Raw genomic sequence first — 24,342 nt, forward strand, 5'->3', positions numbered from 1 at the left:
TTTCTACTTACCAGTGTCAATGTGCTCAACAGGCTAAATGCTCACAGTGCATCAGTCTGCTCCGAGATTTAGTCACCAACATTTAGGAAACAAACAAGAAGGCAAAGCAGCTCATCACCACCCAGCAGCTCCCGTTTAACATGTGAGCTCCACCACCAAAACAACACCATCCGTGCTCTCACCTATTTGTTGTGGTGCCTCGTTCAGGCAGTCAGGGCTTGCCAAGACTGGAAGCAGAGATCAAACAAACCCCACGAGCTCTTGTGTGCAAAGAGCACAGAGAGCCGCTGAGATTTTGCTCAGCAGAGGCTTGCATGGATGGACATGCCTGCAGCTGCCTGCAGACCCTGCTGGGTTTTCATCAGCTTTCCAGGAGATAGTGCACTTTAGATAAGGCAGTCATATTGTTATTTGTAACTCCTCTTATGCCTTGATGCACATCTCCTGCTCTGATGGAGCCGATATGGTTTCATTACACTACACGTGGTTTTATATCACAGCAACTTTCTTGTTTCTACCCTGAGATTGCTATTTTATTTATATTAATGGATTTGTTGAATTAAATTGTCTTTTTTTTATTATTTATGGCAGTACAGCTGCACAGGCCGGTCATTATTTTATCACACAGCTATTGTTTAAACACATATTCCCATTCCAGTTTCTCAAACAGCTCTATTATTTTAGAGTGTGGATTGCCTTTCTTTTGGGGTTACAGCTGTCTTAACAAGCAAAATGGGAAATTTTCATTACAGGAGAGAGCTGGGACTGCTGAATGGGTGTTTCCTTCAGGACAGGTTTTCTTTTCTTTTCTTTTTTCTCTTCATTTCTAATGAGACAGAAACTACAGCAAGAAGAATCAGCCCACTTAACAAAGCTGTGTTATTATCTAATTTACAACATTACAGTAGCAGACTGTGGGCTGTCCCATGGCTGGAATGCAAAGGAATGGGTAATTCCATCGTTAGGATGAGCTGTTAGCCCTTGAGAAGCAGCAGCTGACAGCACTGCCAGGGTGTGGAGATGGTTTCAGCTGGCTGCACTACTGATGTATTCATGTTTTCTTCCCTGTGAATCTGTTTTGCTTCTTTGTACTACCACAGCTACGGACCCATGGGGCTCCTGTTGCTGTTTTGCCAAGTGCAAACACTCAGCCACCACCACATCTCTACAGTTGCTAGCAGAGGGCACCACCATCACCCCGAAACAACTGCACACATCTGCTTACCCACACACACAGCATCTCCATCTCTCCCCTCCTGCAGCTCAGGGCTAAGGGCAGCAAGGAGGCACCCAGAGTGCCATCTCCCTTCCACCTGCCCACCTCCCAGCCCAAGCAGCATTCCTGCTGTGGGGCTGTGTCCTATGAACTGGATGCAATTGCCCTCCTTGGGGTCACCCCATGCAAAATGCCACCATAAGAAGGGTGTCACCCCAAACTGAGTGTAACCCCAAACACGGGATCAGCCCATGGAAGGTGCCCCAACAGAAAGACATCCCCCCAGGCAGGTGTGGCATCCCCAAATGGGTGCACCCCCAGGCAGGTGTGACATCCTCTGGACAGGAGCACTCCAAGCTGGGGGTACCATCAAGAGGGCGCACCCCACGGCCAGATGGCACTCCCAGGAGGCTGCCACCTTCTTCGCCCCCATATAGACCCCACCCCCCAGAAGGCGGGGGCACCCCAAGGACAGCGTCCCCACCCCAATGCAGGGTGCACCCTAAGGGCAGCGTCCCTCCTCGGAGGCTCCACCCCGAAAGCGCGCAGTGTCACTCCCAAGCAGGTGCCAAACACAGGGGCCACCGTCACCCTACAGCGGGTGCTCCCCGTGGAGGCGCCCCCCTTCCCATCCCCATCCCCGCAAACTGCCCCCAGCCCCGGGGTGCGCCCTTCCCCGCCCCCGTGCACCCTGCACGGCCCGGCCCGCCGCTCCTCGCTGCGCACGCCCGATCCGAGCCGTGCCGTGCCGACCCGAGCTGTGTCGTGCAGTACCGTGCCGGCCCTGCGCATTGTGGTCCTCCGCCGGGGGGCGAAGATGGCCGAGAAGCAGCAGAAGCACGACGGGAGGGTGAAGATCGGCCACTACGTGCTGGGGGATACGCTGGGGGTCGGCACCTTCGGCAAAGTCAAGGGCTGAGTACCGAGGGCTGAGGGGAGGGGAGGGGAAAGGAGAGGTGGGAGGGAGAGGAGGGAGGGGGGGAACCCCTCCGTGCCGAGCATCATCCGCGGGGCGCGGCGGTGGGGCGGGAGGGAGGAGGTGACCCCTTCTCGGGAGAGGGGGAAGGGGTGAGGGGGTCGCGGGCAGCCCCTGGGGGTGACCCCCAGGGCAGGACCCACCGAAACTTTCCTCCCGCGGCGGCAGGAAAGTGATGCGGGGGGTGGCTATCGGGGCCGTGGCTTTCCGCTGCCGTTTGAAGAACGCTTCGGTCCTGATGGGGGTGGGGGGGGTGAGGAGGTTCCGCTGTCGCTCCCACCCATTGAGAGGGGGGTCAGCGATGGGGCCACGCGAGGATGGATGTCTCTGGTTCACGGCTCCCGCACTCAAGCCAGGCGCTGGCTTTGCTTTTCCTGATGCAAAGATTTCTATTCCTGTTAATTCTACCGTTATGTGCACGCTTCCCCCTCTGAGTCGTGATATTAAAAACCCTCACAGAAACAAAACAACAAAACACCTCTGCACAAACGTGTGATCCGAGCAGAGTGAGGAGCTGTGATTCCCAGCACAGAGCAGGTGCTGGGTGCTGGGAGCAGAGCAGAACCCCATCCTGCTCAGCTGTCCCCTGCCCACGTATCTAAATAAGCCCAAACTGACAGCAGGGCGGAGAAAACACCTTAACCACTGCAGCTGAATCCACCTGTGGTCATTAATCAGGGCCCTAAAAATATATTGCCATGTTTAATCCCAAACTGTGAATTTTCCAACTGAAGAATTATCAGAATAAACACTTTTAAAAGAAAGGACCATTCAAACCACTCCTGTATACCAACAGACCTCAAAAAGCGCTCCAAAGGTAGTTTTTTTTTCCTTGCAGACCAAATGAAGCTTACTAACAACAGCCTGATTTCCTTAAGGACCCTTCAGGAGTAGCATGAACATCTCCCCCTCCCCCCCAACCCGATATATTACCCAACTGGTTAAGAACAGACTTCCAAAGGACATATAACATAAAAAGATTTCCAAACTCCATCCATCGTGGCTTAGCAGCCTTTCTACATGTATATTTTCCCCTGTAACACCAGTTAGGGTTTGACAGGAGAAATGCAGAATAGCACTGTTTTAACCTAATGAGCTTTAACGTGCTCTCATCATGTTTGGCAGGAAACATGGGATAGGAGAGGAGACCTCTCTTCCTGATTGCTCCAAGCCTTGTGTCTGTTGTATATGATAGTTTTGCATTAAGCAGGCTGGTGCCATCAGCAGCATGTGTCTTACTGCAGATGCCCCATCCCTGGAGGTGGCCAAGGCCAGGTTGGATGGGGCCCTGGGCAGTCTGATCTAATAGATGGCAACCAGCCTATGGCAGGGGGAGGTGGAAGTAGATGATCTTTAAGGTCCCTTCCAGTCTAAGCCATTCTATGAAGCAATGAGGGAAAGGATGGTATCTCCCCCTCTGGCAGTGGGAAGGAGCAAGTGGGACACATCAGTGCTGTGCGTGCGCCAGGCACATCCCACCCCACAGAGAGCTCTATCCCAGTCACGGCCATTGCACAATGGGCAGTTCTTGGGTGATGTTTATCTCCATTACTTGGGCTCAAGTAGGGGTCAGTCCCCATTCTCCTGGGAATGATACAATTGCTGCTGAAAGACAAACATTGCACTGGGGGATGATCCACCGAAACAGGCTTAATGGATGAAAGAAGGGGGAAAGGAAGGGTGATACAGCATCTGAGCAAGTGGCACTAGGACAGAACGAATATGTCAGTGCTAAATATATGCTTTGGATTGATTTCATTTATAACTTCAGGCTAAGCTAAGGGCCAGCACAGCTGATAGGGGAGGATTTTGCTTTCCCTTTCCTAAACTTCTTCTAATCCTTGCAAAGCATTTGCAAAAAGCTGAGCTGCTCGTGCTACCTGAGCTGCACCAAACACACAGGGTAGATGTGGCACTGAGGGTCATGGTCAGCAGGCATTGTGGGTTGATTGTTGGTTTGGGGGATTTTAGATGTCTTTTCCAACCTTTATGATTCTGATTCCATGCATCCAGAGGGAGACTTCATAGGTATCTGCTGCAAAAAAGCCATCTGCCAGAGGACTTTAATGGTTATCTCAGCTTCCTGTAGGATCAATCTCTCATCTCTTTTCTCCTCTCATAAAAATAACAAAACACAGAGGGTCTTCTGTTAGAAACTCATCCTATTGTATCTCTTCCCTTCTTTCTCCAGCAGCCTCCAGTACTGGAATAATGCAGGCAGCCCCATACACAAGCAGATGCAGTAGCAGCTAAGGATGCTCACACCATGTCTGCTTTGGTGCCAGTTTTTGGAGTTTACAGTCTCTGTTCAGTGCGCAGTGCTGTCACCTCAGTGTCAAATCCATCCCCTCTGCCTGCCCCAATGGAGCTGAGTTTGCTGATTCTAAGCTGCGGGGAAGCTGACTGGAGTACTTGTCACTAGAAGACAAGACACATGCTCAAATCCCTTTTCTAATACTGTCACTCAGCCCTCCCCCCTCCTCTCAGGCTTTAATCCAGGCAGTGAGTGAGAAGGAAGGAGCAGTCTTCCTCTCCTCCACCTGACATCACCATTGCCCGACCTGGGTACCAGGAGAAGATAGTGCCATTGGCACAGAGGAACACGTGCATCCTCTCCCTGCTCCATGTGCCAGAGATGGGTTTGCCCTCACTAAGCCCATGGGACCTCCCAGTGCTTCTTGTCTCACCAGTGTGTGCTGGGCTGGAGACTGTGAGCCGAGGGAAACATTGTCCCCAAAGACCCAAAGGGCTTAAAGGACTCCCACCACATAGCAAATTATGTTGTCTTTTCATCCCTCTCTCAAGGCAGTCAAGTAGGCTTAACAAGTCACTGGGGACTGGAACAAGAATATCTCCGTATCTAATGCTTACTGTAAGCAAAAGATGGATTACAAAATAGTCTGTTTGGTTTTAATTATTGGTATGTTTGAGCTAGCAAAACCTTCACGGAATTGCACATTGTTTGTCATAGATGGAAAGAAGATGAACTATTGGGCAGTGGGATTAAAAACAATAATTATTCACTCCAGGCATGACCTTTATTTTTTCTTCCAAGTTTAGTACGATTTTTTCAGAGCTCGTGCTGTGGTAAGGGCAGGAAGAGCTGACCTGAACGAAGGCAGGGATCATGGTCTTCTTCCTAGTTCTGCCATAAGCCACTTTGCTGTTCCTCAGTTTCCCTGTTGCCTTAGTGCATTCCAGTTCTTGAATAGGACTGAATGAATTGTGGGCAGCTGGCAAAATGCAGCTTATTGCACTCCCAGCCATAGAGGTCAGCCAAATCCAAAGTCTAGGAGATGTTGGCTGAAGTTGCCCAACGCCCCCTCTTCTGCCTTCTCCAGCCTCTGCTCTACATAACCATGATCACCTCAGCAAAGAGAGATCAGTGCGCTTCACAAGGCTGCTGCTGGCCAAAGCACAACAAGATGGGGAGGATTCCTTGCAAGGCCGTGTGCTTTGGACCCCTATAATTCTTGAGCAGGTTGCTGCGCCCCTGGCACCCATGCTACCATGCAGGGTGTTACCCCAGCACAGCCTCCCCACGCTGCCCTGCTCTCCCCTCCCCAAGGATCACCAGGGAAAATGCCTCCCCGGACTATTTTCAGGGCTCTCCTTGCACCACCCTGGAGGAATTATCTGCCTACTTCAACCCTCCGCTAATCCCTAAATTGCATCCAAACAGCAAAGCTTAGTTTATTCTCATTTCATCTGGTAGTTTGAGTATTACGGAGGGATGAAATGGGCATGCAAAGTGGTGCTTTTATTTTCAAGAGCAGTAAAAAGTGTTTTATTTTTAGGATGCTCTTATTGAGGAAAGAATCTCTGGCAGGTCTTATCTCGCGGCTAATAATAGTGACCTCGCGTGCCCTGAGTGGCGCTGGCGCTGCCTCCTGCCTTCCCTGGCCGCCTGCTTTACATGCATTGCTTCTGATCAGCTCCTTAGAGGCTCTGAAATTAGAGTCTAATAATCTAATAACAGAGTTTGCTCATAATTGTTAACAGCTTCTGCTCTGTGTTAATAGTGAGGTGGTCGCATTCATGATTAGAGAGCCTAAATGCATGCTGTGAGCAGGTTTTCTCTGCTGTCTTAGAAAGCCATCCCTATGTTACCTTTTTTAATATCCCATTTGGAGATCCTGAGAGGGGGCAGCTTGTAGCCAGAGCACCCTTTTAGATGTAAGCACCTGTTCCGATGTAAACTATCTGTTTACAAGCAGTTTCTGCTGTTAACTTCACAATAAATTTTGCTTCCTGCACACAGAGCATTTTCTTATACAGACTGTTGATAGCAAATGGATCAGATTCTGAATTCATTTTGCCTTACCATTAAACTAGTGCAATTCCACCAGTGATAGTGCTGCTGCTCCTGGCTTGTGGTCACTCTTTGTCCCTATACATATCAGCACCAAGTACATGTCATAAAAACACACGTTGAGGTTTGTGTCTTTTCTTAAAGCAGAATTTGCTGGAGCTGTTACACTCCAGCGTGGTGTTCCTGCAGCTTGTCATCAAAACGAGAAGCATGCTTGAGAAAGTATAAATAGAAATTCATTTTAGTAATGCAAATCCCGCGGCCCTATTCTGGGCAGGGAAAATCCCTATCTCATTTTTTTTAAAGAAGTGTGATGTTCTCGCTTTAAGGCAGGGTTTACTGGGGATTCACTCAACCCATCCACTCAAATGATTCTCCCCCACTATTTAAATATATTTGTCTCTCATCAACACAACCTTTTTGTGCTATAAATCCTTGCAAATTACTTTTGGGTATGGCCACCTCCATTTACTCACTCTGTCACATTTATTTATTTATTTATTTTGCCAATAAGTCCCCTCTTTTCTTTTTTTCCTACACTGCAATGGGAAAATCATAAAGCAAAGAGAAACAAAGTGTTGGAACTAGATGATCTTAAAGGTCCCTTCCAGCCCAACCCATTCTATGATTCTATGATTTAATTATTCTTTTTCCCAAACTGTCACATTGAGTATGTCCATTGGGATTTCCCTTGTATAAATGACCCCAATCTGGTTTTGAAGTCATTTATACACTGTGCACTCATTTCTGCACTTTTAGTTGAGAAATTGTATGAAACGGTGCATCATTTTGCTTCCTGTAAACCTGCTGCTTTCCTGGGTGTTTGAATCCACCTTTACTGCATAGAATAGGTCTCAAGAAATGTAGGAATACCTATAGGGAAGGTGAGGAAAATAAAGTCCTGATATCCAGACTATACTTAAAACACCCTAATTTCTATTGTTTATTGCCTTTTTTTTTTTTTTTTTGCTTATAAATCATCCATCTCAGTATCTTAAATCTCTGATATGAATCTTGCCGCTCTGCTTAATGACTTTGCAATGCCCTCTTTCTATTAGTTGGCGAACATCAGCTGACGGGGCACAAAGTAGCAGTAAAAATCCTGAACAGACAGAAAATACGCAGCCTGGATGTGGTTGGGAAGATCAAAAGAGAAATTCAAAACCTGAAACTCTTCCGGCACCCTCATATTATCAAACTGTAAGTACGTGTTCTGCCACACGTTCAGCTTACTCCTCTATCTGCAAAGACTTCACATGTTGACTCGTTTTCAAGAGATGTCTCACAGTTGTACAGAACAGTAGATGTGTGGTCAGGTTTTTGCATGTTGAAGCCAAAATGCTGCTTTTTGAATGTCCTGCTGCTAGCTTGCATGGGGGCACAATCCACACATTGAGGAACTATGGAAGGTGTTTTTCCTATTGGGAGTTTGGGCCATTATACCAACCACGAAACTTGTCCTTGTGCCAAGTCTTGTTCTGCTAAACCTGCCCAAACATCCACTTTTCCATTCAGAAGTCATTATAAAGGTGCATTGAGAGGATCTGTGCTTTCCTGCGTTGGGATGTTATGAGGAGTCTCTATGATTCTCCTTTTTTGGGTCAGTATCTCATGATTTGAAGTGATGGAGAATTGTGCCTGGGGAATAACAGCATGGGCAGGCTCTTAGAGTGAAGCCTTGGCCTGAAGTCAGTAGGATTTATGTTTTCATGGCCTGATTATCCAGAGCTTAAAGGAACATATATTTTTTTATTTATTATTCAGACCTAAGTTTTCAACATTGCCACTCTGATGAACCTGAATTTAAGTTGTAAATCAGCACCTGCACTCCTGCCTCTGGGATTCCGTCTCAATCCCTGGTTTGTGCAGCCAGTCCACATTAATGAGGCACTCGATAATATCTTTGGCATTTCTATAAAAGAAAGCTGTTGAATGGTAACTGCAAGGATAAGTTGACATTTAGGTCAGCCTTAAAACTGGCATGAGATATAGCAAATACCTGGGACTTAGAGGCAAGGGAAAACAAATTCTCCCTAAGTTAAATAACTAACCATGCAGCAACTGTTGACTTTAGAGTAACTTCAGAGTTCCGTGGATTTATTGGAGAACAGATTGGTATTATTTCATGAAAAAGGCAGCAAGAGTCCTCAGCTGCTCATCCAGCATCCTTCCAGTCTGCATACACGTTTGTCAAACAAACCATTGAAGCCTGGAAATTAAATTCAGTTGATCAGTCTCCTACGATAAATACTGCAGCCCTGAAATACACCAATAAGGAGGTGAAGAGGAGTCTATGGCACATGGGGCTCCTCTTTCAAACCCTTGTGGTGTCCCATCTCTTTACATATATATACAAGAAACGGTAGTGCTATTAGATGTCTGAGTGCAAAACACTTTAAAAAAGTTAAGTTGATCCTACTGATCTTTACTGGGACTATCACCTATTCACTTGATCACCTCTGAAAATGAAGTCTATTTATCAGCTGTGAAAAATAAATAAATGAAATAACAAAAGCAAACAGTGCGTCTGAAATAAATCACAGGGAGCCTCAGCTGGTGCTGCTATGCACTGCTACAGCTGCTTTAACCTCAGCTCATTGCTGTCAGGTTACGCCGGATGGGAAACTGAAGTGCATTTGTAGCACTTGGGGATCATTTACAGAGGTGGAGGTTAAATTTGCACATCGAGGAGGATATTCTTTTACTTTCCCTCACATTTATCATTCTAGAATATAGAGGAGCTTAATGTTTGAAGAATGATGTTAATCTTTTGGGGTGCTCGTCTTTGTTTCTATGCCTTTCCAAGGGTAGCTCTGCACAGTGTCTAGATTTCCTTTTTTATATCTTCAGTATGAAGGAAACCGAATATACTCCGTTCCCACTCCCATTTTAATGAAGTTTTGACTTCTGAAGATGTTATTGCACATCTTAGCCAAAATGGAAACTTGAATGTCTGGACAGTCCTAAATGCAATAGGGTTGTCTGGCAGAGATTTCAGAGGATTATTTAAAAGCTCGAAGCAAAAGGCTAAATCTGTGAAAGAGATCCTTTCATAGACAAGTGAAAGATTATCCTGATGTGCCCCTTGAAATAAGAGATGGCTTTTCAGAAATGGGAAATTCTTATAAACACAAGATCCAAGCATGTGCTTATGTTAAGGGTTGACTTGAAGCTAATAATCGGTTTCAAAGCCTTTCCCTTTCTTATTAATATATATTTTTTGTGTGTTTTTGAAGGTACCAGGTCATCAGCACGCCAACAGACTTCTTCATGGTCATGGAATACGTATCTGGCGGTGAATTATTTGATTACATCTGTAAGCATGGACGTGTAAGTGCCAGTACCATGTCAGCCCCAAACTCTTATGTGGGAAGAGAACGATGTTCAGAAGTAAAACGGCTGCTAAAGGGAAGACAGCTAAGGTTAAGGCCCAAAATAGAAGTTGCTTCACAGCAATCCCATCTGGAGAGTCTCGTACTCACCTTGCACATAAGTTGTGTGCCATTTTTTTGCAATGTTCCATGATGTATTTTGATATGCAAACCAAAATATCCAAGGTAATGTGTTGCTTAGTGAAGATATTTGGAAAACCACTGTAACTTTTTAGTTGTTAGCTATAGGTTGCCTATCCAACCCCCTTGTTCAGCAACAGATTTATGTGCATGCAGGGCATTGGAGCAGGGGAGCACTCAGTGTGGTCTCCATTCCAGTCATTCTCCTCCTCCAGATTCCCCTTTGGCTCCTCATCAGGCTTTTTGAAGACTTCTTAAGGATGTAGCTTATCTGAGCAGCATTTTCAAATGGCAGTATTCCTACTGGGTGTAAATCTTCTGGGGAGTAGGCTGAGCACATGAAACATGACATTATGGTTATAGAGAAAATGACTAGTGGACATTCTCCTGGGTAGGAAGAAATCAGGGGGCTAAAATGGGCATCCAGAATCTTGCTTCAGGTGAAGGAACAGCCCAGCGTATATGCATTCTCTATTGCTACAAAAAGTCAGTACACTGTGGCTCTGGGCAGCCTGGTCTGGTGATTGGCGACCCTGCACATAGCAGGGGGGTTGAAACTCGATGATCATTGTGGTCCTTTTCAACCCAGGCCATTCTATGATTCTGTGATTCTATGATTGTCTTAGATTAGTGCACTGGTAGATGGAGCTAACTCCATTTACTTTTCTAAATACAGTTCTTATTTTCAGCTCATCTTGCTCATTTGGATCTTTTCAGTGAACAATTTTCATCCCATCTGAACTCCCACGTTAAGAAACTAGTTTTCACGCAGGGAAAAACAAAACAATCAGTCTCCTGATCATTTTAAAGGTAGTTTTTCTGTCTGTAGTATCATCGTTATATTCCACTTCTGGCTTTTTTTTTTTTTCCCCCAAAACAACCTTCTCCATTTGGCCGTAAAGAACTGTTCCCCATGCTAACCTCTGTGGTTTTTTGACATGGTTAATGGGCATGGTGGTGATGGGTTGATGGTTGGACTAGATCATCTTTGAGGTCTTCCCCAACCATAATAATACTGTGATTCTGCATACATTGTGCAATAGAAGTGGTCCCACTGGGAAAGCAGTGCCTGATAGGTGGCACTAGTAGGCTCTTGACAGCTCAGCCAAATTTATTTTCTAATTTCACCTCATTACCGTCAGCTCTGGGCTGTATCATTTGAAAATGCTCACTCACAAGGGGGAAATCTATTCGCCACGGGGAAATCTACTTTATTTGCTTCTCCTGGTTCCAGCACGATCACAAGCATGCTCTAATTTTATCTCCACACCGTGGAACACTTTTGGCTCCTTGCTAAGGCAAACCTCCCCTGCCTGGCCCCACATGCCTTCAGAACTGTTTCCCCTTGCATCTGTAGGTTGAAGAGGCAGAGGCTCGACGCCTTTTCCAGCAGATTCTCTCCGCGGTGGATTACTGTCACCGACACATGGTTGTCCACAGGGACCTGAAACCAGAGAACGTGCTGCTGGATGCACACATGAATGCGAAGATAGCTGATTTTGGTATGTGACCCCAACAGCATTCCAGAAATGCAGCCAGCTCCAAGCCGCTTGCTGGAGCGTGTCTGCGTAGCACGCCTTACAAAACCCAGAGTCTGTTTTCATAACCACTCGCAGTTTCTCTACCTGAAAAGCCCACAGTTATAAACACTGGCCTCTTAGCAAAAGCAGGGATTACTTATTGTAGGCTGCTTCTGTACTCGCATTAATAATGGAGAAGCAAGGTCATTTGCAAATCTTCACTATGTTTCAGTATAATCACCTAATATAAGGCTTTAGCTAATTTATGTTTAAGACAGACTCGGCGCAGTTAATTTCACAGTGAGTTGGCTGCATGTGTTTATTTTCATGTGTGTTCTCCTTAGTATGGCTGTGTGCCTTTGGCCTCACTTCATTTTAGAAGTGAACAGTAACAAGAGTCTGTAAGTGGCATTACAGATTGAAACCCAACGTAAAAGCTGTTCTGTTCAGTCCTTTCTAGCAGTGATAAATCCTTCTGAAGATTTATACATTTCACAACCATTATGTTCTCTAAGGAGAGTTACGTCTCTTTTCTTCAGTGGCAAAGAAAGAAGGTTCTGAGGTTTGCAACTCAGAGAAGCAAAGTTAGCTTGGAGTCAGTATTACTTGTTTGGAAAGAAAATAAGAGCTATAATAGCAATGCAGCTCAAAGGTGTCTACTTAGGTTACATCAGATTTCCCCCTCCACTTGCCATATCTCTTCTCTCTGGCTGGATGTCAATACATTGCCAACACCTTGTTTTTAGGATTGTCCAACATGATGTCTGATGGTGAATTTCTACGCACCAGCTGCGGTTCCCCAAATTATGCAGCCCCTGAAGTCATCTCTGGAAGGTAGGACGTGCCACTTCCAATCATGTGAGTACGTGGTCTTTAAATTTGCTCTTCGGATTGGAACCGGCTGGTAGTAAAGCAGCTGAATGGTTCCAGCCAGTGTTTTGCGTTTGGGTGAGTCTACTGGAAATATCTGAAGGTCTTCTTGCTTGTTGTATTTCTCAGTGGCTGTAATAGCAAAACATGTTTTGCTGAAGATGTTTACTTTGGAGGAATTATTACCAGCAGATGTTTACTGTGTACATTACTAATTAAAGGGAATGAAATTACTCTTTGGATGCAGATACCGAGGTTTCAGAAAGAGAGGCTTTTCCAGGACACACCTTTCTCTCCTGCCCACCTATATCAAAGAGTGTGAATGAGGAAAACCACTCATTAAGCAAGCAATCAGTATTCTGTTTAATCACTTCCCTACACTGCTAGACTCTTGTATTGAAAATCCTTGTCTTTGGGTTCCTTAACTCTCAGTCTTATTTTCATGACAGTGGGTTCAGTGGTGGTATCTTTGTCTTGAACTGATGAATTGAACTGACAGAACTGCAGAGCAGTGGCATCTCTCAGCTGCGTCCTGCCAGGCTGCAGCAGCTGTTTGGTACGGGGCATTCTGAACACAGGCTCTAGGGCTGAATTCAGTCTTGCCCCATTGATACGGTCATGCCACCTCCCGTGTTTTACTGTTGAGAACCTAAATTACATTGATTTTCCCTAACTCTCTCTGTAAAAGCACAATGCAGTTTACAAATACAGATATTTGAATTTACAGTCCTCTGCGTGGTCCTTTGGACTGCCCATCTCCTTAACATCCACTCCATCCTTCTGAACCATCCTTCGCATGAGTGCTAGTTTTCATAATCCAGTATGTCTTTGCCTATAGCTTTTAAATCCAACGTTTTGTTTAATGTTGTGATGATGACTGTTTTATGCCTGTTTACACAGGCGCATGTGTTGGCAGAGTATCCTAGGAACTAGACCAGCATCCAAAAAGCCTGTTGTGACTACAGTTCTACATATGAAAACAAGTAAATCCTCATTGTCAAGAAGGGCACAAATCCAGAAACTCTACAGTGATTCAAAAAGATATTATTCCCATGTTTTTTTTTTTTGTTTTTTTTTTTTTAAATAAAGGCCAAAACCACATTTTTTTTTTTTTTCAGTTCCTATAGGAGACAGGGAGGAACAACCTACCATCTCCAATAGGGGTAAATATGCTGCTGGAGGTGGATATAGCTGAGCTGCTCCTAGGGCAGATCCAGTATATGAGACCTCGTGTTTCAGCATCATAAAAGTGCACCTCATTCGGGCCTAAAAGTCCAAGCACGGTTCAAACAATGTGGCTATCAGCCAAAAAATAGGCATCCTATCTGTTGAAATCAGGCATAGACTGGGGCTGGGGACTTGGAGCCGATTGCATTAGCAGAATGCCCTGACTTTGCTGCTGTCACTGTTCTCAGTGGGGAAAGTCTCAAACATGAGAGCAGAAATGATATTTTGTTTCTTGGGTAGCATTCAAAGAATGACAGTGTGCAGGGCTGGTTCCTTTTGTATACCAGGTGTGTCTGCAGTAGAACTTTTCAAGAGGAGCGAGTGCAGGACAATTAGGTTTCACGTACAGACCTCTGTATTGGATTTTACAGTCCGAGAGTAGTCACTGACTCCCAGAATCTCTGAGAAACCAGCAGTTTCATCAAAAAGCAATGAACAAACAAATCAAGAAGGCAAGCAGCAGCAAAACCCATATATTTGGGGTATCCTGACTTGGTGATGCCAGGAAGCGTATTAACAGCTTGTTGGAAGCTGGAGCTCTTGCATACCAGCACACAAACTTCAACTGAAAATAAACACTCAAGAGATATAGTGTCTGCTGCTGTTTAATCTGCCTCCGAATGAATAGAAACTGCTGGCTGAGTCCCCCAGCCTTGGGGGCAAGGAAGCAAGCAGCCTGGCAGAGCTCCTGGAAATGTAGGTTTGGGCTTTTTGATGGGTCTGGTGGAGGTGCTCATATTCCTGTTCCATGCATCACGAAGGAGCGTGATCAATGAAAAGCAGCTCTGCGTCATTCCCCATCACCCTGGGGTGGGTTTTTGGCTTAGGCAGCCCAAGGATGCAGAAGGGAAGGGAAGGGTTGTGACCCATTTCTCCTCCCTTGCTTCACACAGGCTGTATGCTGGCCCAGAGGTGGACATCTGGAGCTGCGGTGTCATCCTCTATGCCCTCCTCTGTGGCACTTTGCCCTTCGATGATGAGCATGTGCCCACCCTCTTCAAGAAGATCCGGGGAGGTGTGTTTTACATCCCTGAGTACCTCAACCGCTCCGTTGCCACTCTGCTCATGCACATGCTGCAGGTTGACCCTCTCAAGCGTGCAACCATCAAGGACATCAGGTCAGCCCACAGCATGGTTTGAAGGAGTTGTCAGTTAATCCAGCTGGGTTTGGTCCTAAGGGATTTAAGGAGCCTTCCTGCACCCTTCTGTTGCTAATGGTGAGGGGAGTGCTGCCAGCTGGTGATGGGTGATGATGAGCCTGGGGTTGGTGACTTCATTTCTCAGTGGCTTCACTAATACAAGAGAAAACTGGCAATAGGTAGCTTCCTGCAACTTATATACAGATAATACTATCTTAATGCGTTATCAGATAGCCTCAAAAATCTCTTAATAGTGTTTAACAAAACCAGCTCTCTCACACAATAATCCTAAGAACTCGATATTCACCAGCCATTTTTCAGTACTTTATTTCAAGTACATCTCCCTTTGGATACCAGTTTAGAATAAAAGTGTAGTCATTGCACTTGCTGTCTATCCAATAAAAAAGGAAGAGGAACACAAGAATTACTAGCTAAAATGTCAGATACAGTTTAAAATGTCAGCAAATGTCTTTAAATGAGGCATTTCTTGTGTAGTCAATGACTGTACTGCCCATGAAAGGGAACAATTGGGCACTTAGACAGATATCTGTGCCTTCAGATATCATGAAACGTTCATGACTAGTAATAGAGCTTTGAAAGTCTCACAAACCGAGTAATTTTAAAAATATTTTGTGAAAGTGGAGCTCCATATACATTTTGTGGAATTTATAGTAGTCATTACTATAACATGCTTTAGCAGAGAGTTGGCCTGGATGATCTCCAGAGGTCACTTCCAACTCCTATGGTTCTGTGATTACATGTAGCCAGTGTGTTAAGCTTATACATAAACATCACAAGTACTTATAGGACATCATGGGATGTTAACACTTTTGCAACTGATGGCCTGAATTTAACCATTCAAATAGGATCTGAATTATAAATGCCTTTTAAACTTCACGAGTCCTTAAGAGTAGGAGATCTAATTATATGTTAGAGCAACAGCATGCATGGCAAGATTACCATTGATAGGTGGCACCCATAGCCAAGGCTTGCTCTGGCATTTACCCACTTTATTACCATTGACTTCATTGAAAACCGGTGGGAGTTGTGGGCCTGGGTAGCTTTGAAATATAAGAAAGACATAAAGATATTAGAGAGCATCCAAAGGAGGGCTACAAAGATGGTGAAGGGTCTGGAGGGCAAAGCGTTTGGAGGAGTGGCTGAGGTTCCATAGTTTGTTCATCCCAGAGCAGAGAAGGCTGAGGGGAGGCCTTGTGGTGGCTACAGCTCCTTAAAGGATATTCTATGATTCTGTGATTCCTCTGTGAAGTGGCATGGCTGATGGTGGCCCCTCTCTGCCTTTCCCCAGGGAACACGAGTGGTTTAAGGAGGAGCTGCCCAGCTACCTCTTCCCAGAGGACCCTTCCTACGATGCCACCGTCATCGATGATGACGCGGTTCGGGAGGTCTGCGAGAAGTTTGAGTGCACCGAGTCAGAAGTGATGAACAGTCTGTACAGCGGCGACCCCCAGGACCAACTAGCGGTCGCCTACCACCTTGTCATTGACAACCGGAGGATCATGAACCAAGCCAGTGAGTTCTACCTAGCCTCCAGCCCCCCAACTGGCTCCTTCATGGACGACACCATGCATATCCCTCCCGGTGTGAAGCCGCACCCTGAGCGGATGCCACCCTTGATAGCAGACAGTCCCAAGGCACGCTGCCCTTTGGACGCACTCAACACCACCAAGCCCAAACCTCTGACTGTCAAAAAGGCCAAGTGGCACCTGGGGATCCGCAGCCAGAGCAAGCCCTATGACATTATGGCCGAGGTGTACCGAGCTATGAAGCAGTTGGATTTTGAATGGAAGGTAGGAAATGTGCTTTAGGGAGGTTTTCAGTGTGTTTTTTTTTCATTATAACTTGAGTCGATTGGGGAGGTCAGTCTATATATGGTTACAGCCTCAGCTGTTTCCAAACAAATGCCCACAAGATGTTCTGTATCTGTGCCATTTATTTGTGGCGTGAATAAGCATTTTTTTTTTTTCCTGAATGCCCTAAGCCTCTGTCTGGAAAGATAATTCTGTCTTATTTAGCTGCAGGGATAAGAGGAGCTGGTCACATTTCTAATTTTAGTGGCTAATTCCCTGCGAGGTCATCTTGAGTGCTCCCAAGAAAAGCATCTCCTGTTATTTCTGCTTGGGTCATAGTAGTTGCATGTCCTGAAATGGCACAATACACACCTCCTTGTTCCTTCTAATGTGGTGGATTCACACTGATGGGCAGCTAAGCTCTACCATGCTGCTCCCCCACTCTCCCTCTTCAAAAGAACTAGGGAAAAAAATCGATGAGAAAAGCTCATGGACTGAGATGAGGACAGGGAGATCACTAACCAATTACCATCACAGGTAAAACAGTCTCAGCTCTTCTCTAAAACTCAGTGCAGTCGTAGGTATGAGCTCTCCTAGCCTTTCACAGCAGTCTTGTGCAAGCATCAGGACCAAGAAAAGGAGAATTTCTGCTCAGATATTCATCACCAGAGTCACTGTCCTCCTTACTCCATGTCTAGGGGGTTTTCACTGTGTGAATGTCCTCAACCCCTGGGAAATGCCCGTATTTTGTGCCTGTGCATCTTTAAAGCCTCGCATATCCTCCTTATTTTGATAATATTGTTATGTATTCAAAGATAAACAGCACTCAGAACCTAATTTCATGGCACCGTTGAGGAGATGGACTGTCTCCAGATCCACGTGCCTACAAGAGCCAGACGTTTGTTGGCTGAATGGTTTTACAGAGAACTAACAAACCTAACGTATTTCTGGTACAGCTCCACAGACTGATTCAACCAAGTGCCTTTATGTAGGCAGTGGAGCTTATTTTATATGAGGAGGTTTCACAGCAATCTTTCCCATCCTAAGAATAACTTCAGGCGTGACTCTTAGCTCTTGCATCGGTGCCACCGCCTCATAAATATAGCACAGAGATAAGATCTCACTGCGAATGAGATGCAGCAGATTGTGGGGTGGGAAGTGGTGAGAGAAAATGCGTAGCACAGCTCAAGACTGATTGATGAACACTGTGTTTAGTTGTGTTGATGGGAGAGGCTATGATTCCCCACCATCTATCCTGCCTGGCTTTCCCAAGCATGGTCCTGGTATATGGATCTGGAAGTGGATTCTGGCTCATTTGGCCATTGCTGCTGTTGAGGGAACAGCAACATTGGTTTAGTGCCTGGAGGAGAGGCTGCAACAGCTTCATCTGCCAGCAGGGCTGGTGAATGAGCCCCTAAAATTGTTTTCCAAACACAACTGTAAGAGGAAATAGGAGGGGAAGCCATTTGCTTGATTTTTAAAGAATTGTTCTTTCTAAAAACTGTGGTTTTTCTTTCTCTATCAAAAGGTGTCTTGCTAGTCTTTAAGAAAATCATAATAAAAGGAAAGGAATGTTGTTCCTCTTGCCTTGAGCGGTATTCCCTAAAGCTGGTTCCCCATTGCAGGTGGTGAACTCCTACCACCTCAGAGTGCGTCGGAAGAACCCGGTGACGGGCAATTACGTGAAAATGAGTCTGCAACTGTACCAGGTGGACAACCGCAGCTACCTCCTGGACTTCAAAAGCATTGATGGTAAGCAGGAATTGATGCGCTGTGAGATGTAGAACACATTAAACAGCAAGCTTGGAAGTTCTGAGGAAAAATAATAATTCTTTCCGTTCCTGAATGCTTTTGTATCATGTGATGCTGTTTCAAGTCACTTAGAATCATAATCATAAAATATCCCAAGTTGGAAGGAACCCACAAGGATCATTGAGTCCAACTCCTAAATCCCTTCTGATCCATTCTTCTCCACTACTGTTACTAGTTCCTTAGTAAAGGAATACCAAACTAATGCTGTTAAAATTATTTCTTGCTTTTCCTGTTGCCTTGAAGACGAGGTGATGGAGCAGAGGTCCGGCTCATCCACCCCGCAGCGCTCGTGCTCAGCCGCTGGCTTGCACCGGCCAAGACTAAGCATTGATGCTGCAGCAGCCGCTGAGTGCCAGTCACTGATGGGGTCCCTGAGTGGCTCCTTCGTGGGCAGCATCTCCTCAGTGCCCCCACGCCTGGGCAGCCACACCATGGACTTCTTCGAGATGTGTGCCAGCCTGATCATGGCTCTGGCTCGCTGAGCCGGGCACCGGACTCCAAGCACATGGCGTTGCACTGTGAGGACCAGCTCCAACATGGCCGTTCTGTTGTTCTTCTGCTTCCTTCCTTCTCCTCACCACTCCACAGCCTGCGGCACAGAACCTGTTCCTCTGTTACGAGATCCCAAGTGCACTCAAAGGACACAGCCCCTCAAACAAGGCATTGAGGAAATCAGGAATGACTTCGTTTCACTCGTTAGACCAGAGTGAAATATATATGAGCTTTTTTTTATCCTGAACCCAATGGGATACGTGGGCAGGGCTGTAAAGTAGCAAACATATCACTGACTTTTGGTAGAGAACTCCCTCCTGGCTGATCCTGAATTCACAGAACCATGGGCAAGTATTTCTTTCTGCAACACACATTGGTTCAGGTTGTACCTCCCACACAGCCTGAAGCAGGGGGAGGACAGGGCTGAACCTCTGGCAATGCTTTCACCCTAAAACAAGCAGCTGCTTCATGTACCACCCCACCCTCTGTTCTTTTTCCCCTACTAAAGAAGGGTGAGGGGTGGCATGTGCAAAGCTCCCATTGCAGACATGGGGCAGGATGCTGCTGAGTCCCCCAGATCCGGCTCTCTGCGTCACAGCTTCGGTGTGCTTACCTCTCACCTTTCCCATAGGAAGATTTTGCCCATTGTCACCACCCCAAAATCTCTGCCAAAGCTGCCTGCCTTCACCTGCCAAGGATCCAAGAATGAAGAGCTCTGCTGTCCTGATACAGAATGGGCTGGGACCTCGCTGCGACATGGAGAAGGCAGGGATATCACAAGCATTTCACTGTTTCTTTGCTACTGGCTTTCTGAAGGACAGGGTTTTATATTTTAAGACGAACTATGAGGATTTTTCAGGTTAAAATTCTTGTTATTCGAGGGTAAACTCTAGTGCATGTGTGACAGTTTCTTTGTTTAAAAGAATTATTACTTCTCATTACATAGGCTTAATCTAATGGACAGAGTTGGCATCTGCTTGGCTTTGCTACGGTATTTAATTCCATTTACTTGATTGCAAAGGAACTTAATAGTCTGATCAGTCAAGGAACAAATGCTTTATGAAAACGTTGCCAAAAAAATCCTGGGAGGGTTATTTTCTTCCTTTTTTGGTTTTGCTTTAAGAAACAAAACAAAGGAGAGTGTTAGCAATGTTGCTGGTTCCAGGTATGCAGTCATTCAACTTTAAAAACAACCCTGAACCCATTCTTTTGATAGTTCTTATGTCCCTGGAAGTTTTTTGCTAAGGATTGTTTTTTTTTTTGTACAGTTGCACTTTAATTTATACTTTCTGAAAGTTTCTATAAGCAGCAAGGAGGAGAATGAGACATTAAACCTTTTTGTACTAATTGTTTTAGATACTGAAGACAAATACGGGATATTTTTGCCATCTACTGGCAGATAAGTGGACGTTTTTCAGTGTGAAGTCCCCCTTTTTTAAGAACACAAAATTGCCTTACTTTTGTTACAGGTGACACTTCGATTCTCACTAATGTGTATTTCCAGCTCCAGTTTTATCAGAAGCCGCACAAAGTAGAAACCTGCCAAAAAAGCATCAGTCTTGCTGTTGAGTTCTTGTATGCGGAATCCAACATAGCAGTGTTCGGATTGCAAACAGCAGAACAATCTCGTTTTTAAAGGAAACACTGGAAATCTTTGTATTAATCCTAGGTTTTGTAATGGGTTTTTATTATATTATTGTTATGAAATAAATACCAATGGCTGGAGGACAGCTTTGGTAGTGTACCTGGTGGGCATCAGGCAGTGTGCATCTCCTGTGCTCCAGTAGGAGCAAGAATGGAGAATCCAGACTCTTGCATACAAAAGAACCACTTAGACCCAAATCTGAGCAGTGTCCAGCTCCTTAGCAGCTTTCAGATCAGCACTGAGATGCCAGGCAAGCAGCATGGGATGCTTTGGGTGCTGGAGATCAGCCCCTCTGGAAAGGAGCAGGAGAGGGTGGCCGAGTGGCCAGGAGAACAGTCAGAAATTTAGGAGTACCCCTGCTGGGAAACATATTCGAATATAAAAGGCTGTTTAAGTCATCACTCATACTTTAACATCTTGCCAAGGTGCTTGTCCTGGAACCAAGTGTGGCCAGGCTGATAATGTGTTTGCATGGAGCATGTGAGGATGTCTTGCCTTAAAATTACCCTTGTCCTCCCCAGCAGGACTAGTGGTGTTCAACAGCAGCATATCCCCTAGGAAGGAATATTTGCTTCTTGGAGGCAAGTGGGATTTCTGAGTGGGGGATAAGGCCTTGGGACACTTTGAGTTTTAGAATCATAGAATCACCAAGGTTGAAAAAGACCTGCAAGATCATCTAGTCCAATGATCCATCTACCACTAATATTTCCTCACTAAACCATCTCCCTTAGTAAAACATCTACAGGTTTCTTGAACACAAGAAACGGCTCTTCTCAGACCCATACAAACACTAACTAATATATGGATTTGCAAAGCCCATCCTGCCAAGGCAACAAGAGTGCCTCAGGATTCCAGACAAATGCCACCAGAGGCACTGCAGCAAGGAGTCAAGCCATGCCAGGTGGTCACTATGTGCTTCTGCCCAGGACATCCTTGGTGAATAGCTCAGATTAGGCTGTCCATTAAACAGCCTTACCCGTGTCCACTCCAAGTTTTGAGGTGTTTGGAGAAGTTTCACTCATTTTTATTTTTCTTTTTAACCTTGGAATAGGCTGTTTTCTGATTCCCAGCTGCTACGAAGCTACTGACCTCCAATTATGCTTTTTGGAGTAAAAGTCTCATTTGTACACTGTGGTCCATTTTTTGAGTCACTGGTACATGCACAACCGCCAGGAAAAGCAGGGTGTATGATATCTATTGGAACTAAAAAAACTTGAATTCTTCCAAGTGCAATTCCTCACGAACCACTGACAGCTGTACTCTGCAAGCCACAGATTCATCCGAACATTGCTTCAGCCCAAGTGGGAGTGTGACAAAATGCAAAGGATAGAGTTCAGCATTAACCTCCAGCTTCTGGATGGGTTAATTCAGAAATAGCTTGTACGGTACTGTTGGCAAACATATTTATGCACTACAAATGCAGGGCCGTTTGGCTTCCAGGAGCTGTGCAGGCAGAGGCAGGGGGAGTTTTCTTCTTTCATAGGTCTGAAGTGCACAGTCAGCATGTGTGTCCTAATCGTGCATCCAAGCACAGGGATGTGGGCAGGGTTGTACAAAAAATGAAGCAACTGGTTTGTAACTGTGGTACATACTTTTTTTTGTGTGTGATTATAATGCCAATTCGTATCAGAATAGATGAAGTTCGAACAAAATAACTGTTCTGTCTACTCCCTTTCATTTTACTGTTCCTTATCATTGATCATCTTTTGTGCATCCGTGTAGAAGGAAGAGTCTCCAGCGCAGGACATGAACTCGTGCCTTCCCCACACATTAGGGCTCCTGGAAGCTGCAGGTTCCCATGGTGCACGAACCCCACAGCTCACGCAGAGTCATACTGGTGAGACCTGCAGGCCGTATGCCTAAATACTTGAAGTACCATTTGCTGTGCAGTTTTTAGCTTCACCCCTTTATTGGTTCAGAGGAAGGGGAGAAAAAGAATCTTCCATCAATTCTCTTCCAATGGGCCATACAAATCCCTACTCCAGCTTCTGTAGTGTTTTTACTGGAATGTTTTAGGATCCATTTTTTGTGTAGCTGTTATGGTCACCTTTCTTCGGGTCCTACTTTGGCATGGGCTCTCCACTTCATGGTTTCTTTTGGCTTTGAGACCTTTTTGCATGAATTTCTCTTCATCTTTTATTTACAAAATAGAAACAACCTCTTGTAATTCTGAACTTTCAGTCCATCTCTCAGACGTGGGTTTAATGGTTCATAGAATCACCGAGGTTGGAAAAGACCTCCAAGATCATCCAGTCATTCACCTATCACCCATATTCCCAATAAACCACTTCCCTTAGAACAACATCTAGAATTTTCCTGAACACCTCCAGGGATGGTGACTCAATCACCTCTCTGGGCAGCCCAGTCTAGAGCCTGACTAGAGAAGAAATATTTCGTAATATCCAATCTGAACCTCTCCTGGTGCAAATTGAGGCCATTCCCTCTCATTCTATCGCTAATTACGTGGGAGAAGAGGCCAACCCCCCCACCTTGCCACAGCCTCCTTTCAGGGAGTTGTAGAGAGCTGTATTTAGAGCTTCTCCTCTCTTCCGTGTCTGAAAGATAAACTGTTTTCAGAATTCAACCAAACACTGACTTTTGCAGCAGAACTGATACTGTGTGCACACCATGCACGTATCCTTGCTACGTTTGAGAATCAGAACTAGGAGAACTGGGCAGTCCACCAGAGCTCTGTCTGCAAAGCATGAATGAAGTTACAAAAGCAGTCTGTTTCCAACAAAAAGCCTTGAAATTCCTGCTGAAGCTGCCTTAATTTAAAGACAAAATCGAAGTTAATTTGTAAGACTCATCTCTACATTTTTCTTTTTTTCTTTTTTTTAATTTGAAATACTTATCCTCATCTCACTAAGCTGTGAAGTAGGCACTGTAGACACGGTAATATATATTCTTGTTGCTGAAAGCATGTTCATGTATTTTGTATCATGTTATATTAATGCATTTCTTACCTCAGTGCATTTGTGGTTTGTTTTTTTCAAGCTCAAAGCAAAACTGAATCCCAGGATGACTGTAGTGCCACGTTCCAGCAGCCAGGGGCAGACAATCCTCACCTCCACAGGACAGGAGCCAGACTGGCCCGTTGCAATGTTTTGGTTGTTTGTTCTACAAAGAGTATTTATGATTTTTCTTCTGTTAAGATACAGAACTGTAAAAGCTCTGAGCAGCAGCATCTCTTCAAACATATCAAGCTCTGAAAATACTGAGGTCTATGACTCCTCCATCTTTCTTATCGCTTTCTCAGCTGATAGGGAAAGTGTTGACTAAGTCATTGAAATTGACACTTATGTCCAGCTACAGCCATGGTGGAAGGGCACAGAGCCTGGGTTCAGTTTTGTCCTTTGTGCAAGTAACTGTGCATTAGATAATCACAAAGAAGCCTTTTACCTTCTGTTGATGGTGTGGAAAGTGGTTCTCAGTGTACTACACTGCATGTGATAGCTGTCTCTGTGGTTGACATTTGCACTTTAATAAACTCAGAGATAAAGAGACAAAACTATTCAATTCTTTCAACTAATGGTGCTTGACAAAAGGACAGGAAAGAGAGTTAAAATACATACAAGGGTAACAAAAGCAGCTTCCCTTAGCCAGAATACACATCCTGAGCCAGGCCCAAAGGTTTTCTTCAGTTTTAGCATGCATCCAGTGGAGCTGATGGACCTGACTGACATAACACTGAGGGAAATATTTTAAAGATGTTTTGCAAAAATAATCCTTCATTGCAGGAAAAAGAAGTTGGAGGATAATTTAGGGCTAGCTCATGTATGCCTGTGATGCAAAGGGATGCAAACCCCA

At 45.2% G+C, this 24,342-nt stretch overlaps 1 protein-coding gene across 2 annotated transcripts; it reads left to right on the top strand.

The window, feature by feature from the left end:
• Positions 1–1,940: 1,940 nt before the first annotated feature.
• Positions 1,941–24,046, top strand: PRKAA2 (protein kinase AMP-activated catalytic subunit alpha 2). Of its 2 annotated transcripts, none has more exons than NM_001039605.2 (9): positions 1,941–2,130; positions 7,563–7,704; positions 9,741–9,834; positions 11,374–11,518; positions 12,283–12,370; positions 14,527–14,751; positions 16,082–16,583; positions 18,209–18,335; positions 18,639–24,046. In NM_001039605.2, the coding sequence occupies exons 1-9, from the start codon at positions 2,034–2,036 to the stop codon at positions 18,875–18,877; spliced, it is 1,659 nt and encodes a 552-aa protein (NP_001034694.1). In that variant the 5' UTR covers positions 1,941–2,033; the 3' UTR covers positions 18,878–24,046. The 2 variants fall into 2 exon arrangements, with proteins under 2 accessions (NP_001034694.1, XP_015146547.2); XM_015291061.4 differs by having other exon boundaries at positions 1,941–2,105.
• Positions 24,047–24,342: the final 296 nt, after the last annotated feature.

The sequence above is a fragment of the Gallus gallus genome, chromosome 8, assembly GCF_016699485.2.
Source record: "Gallus gallus isolate bGalGal1 chromosome 8, bGalGal1.mat.broiler.GRCg7b, whole genome shotgun sequence".
NCBI lineage: Eukaryota > Metazoa > Chordata > Aves > Galliformes > Phasianidae > Gallus > Gallus gallus.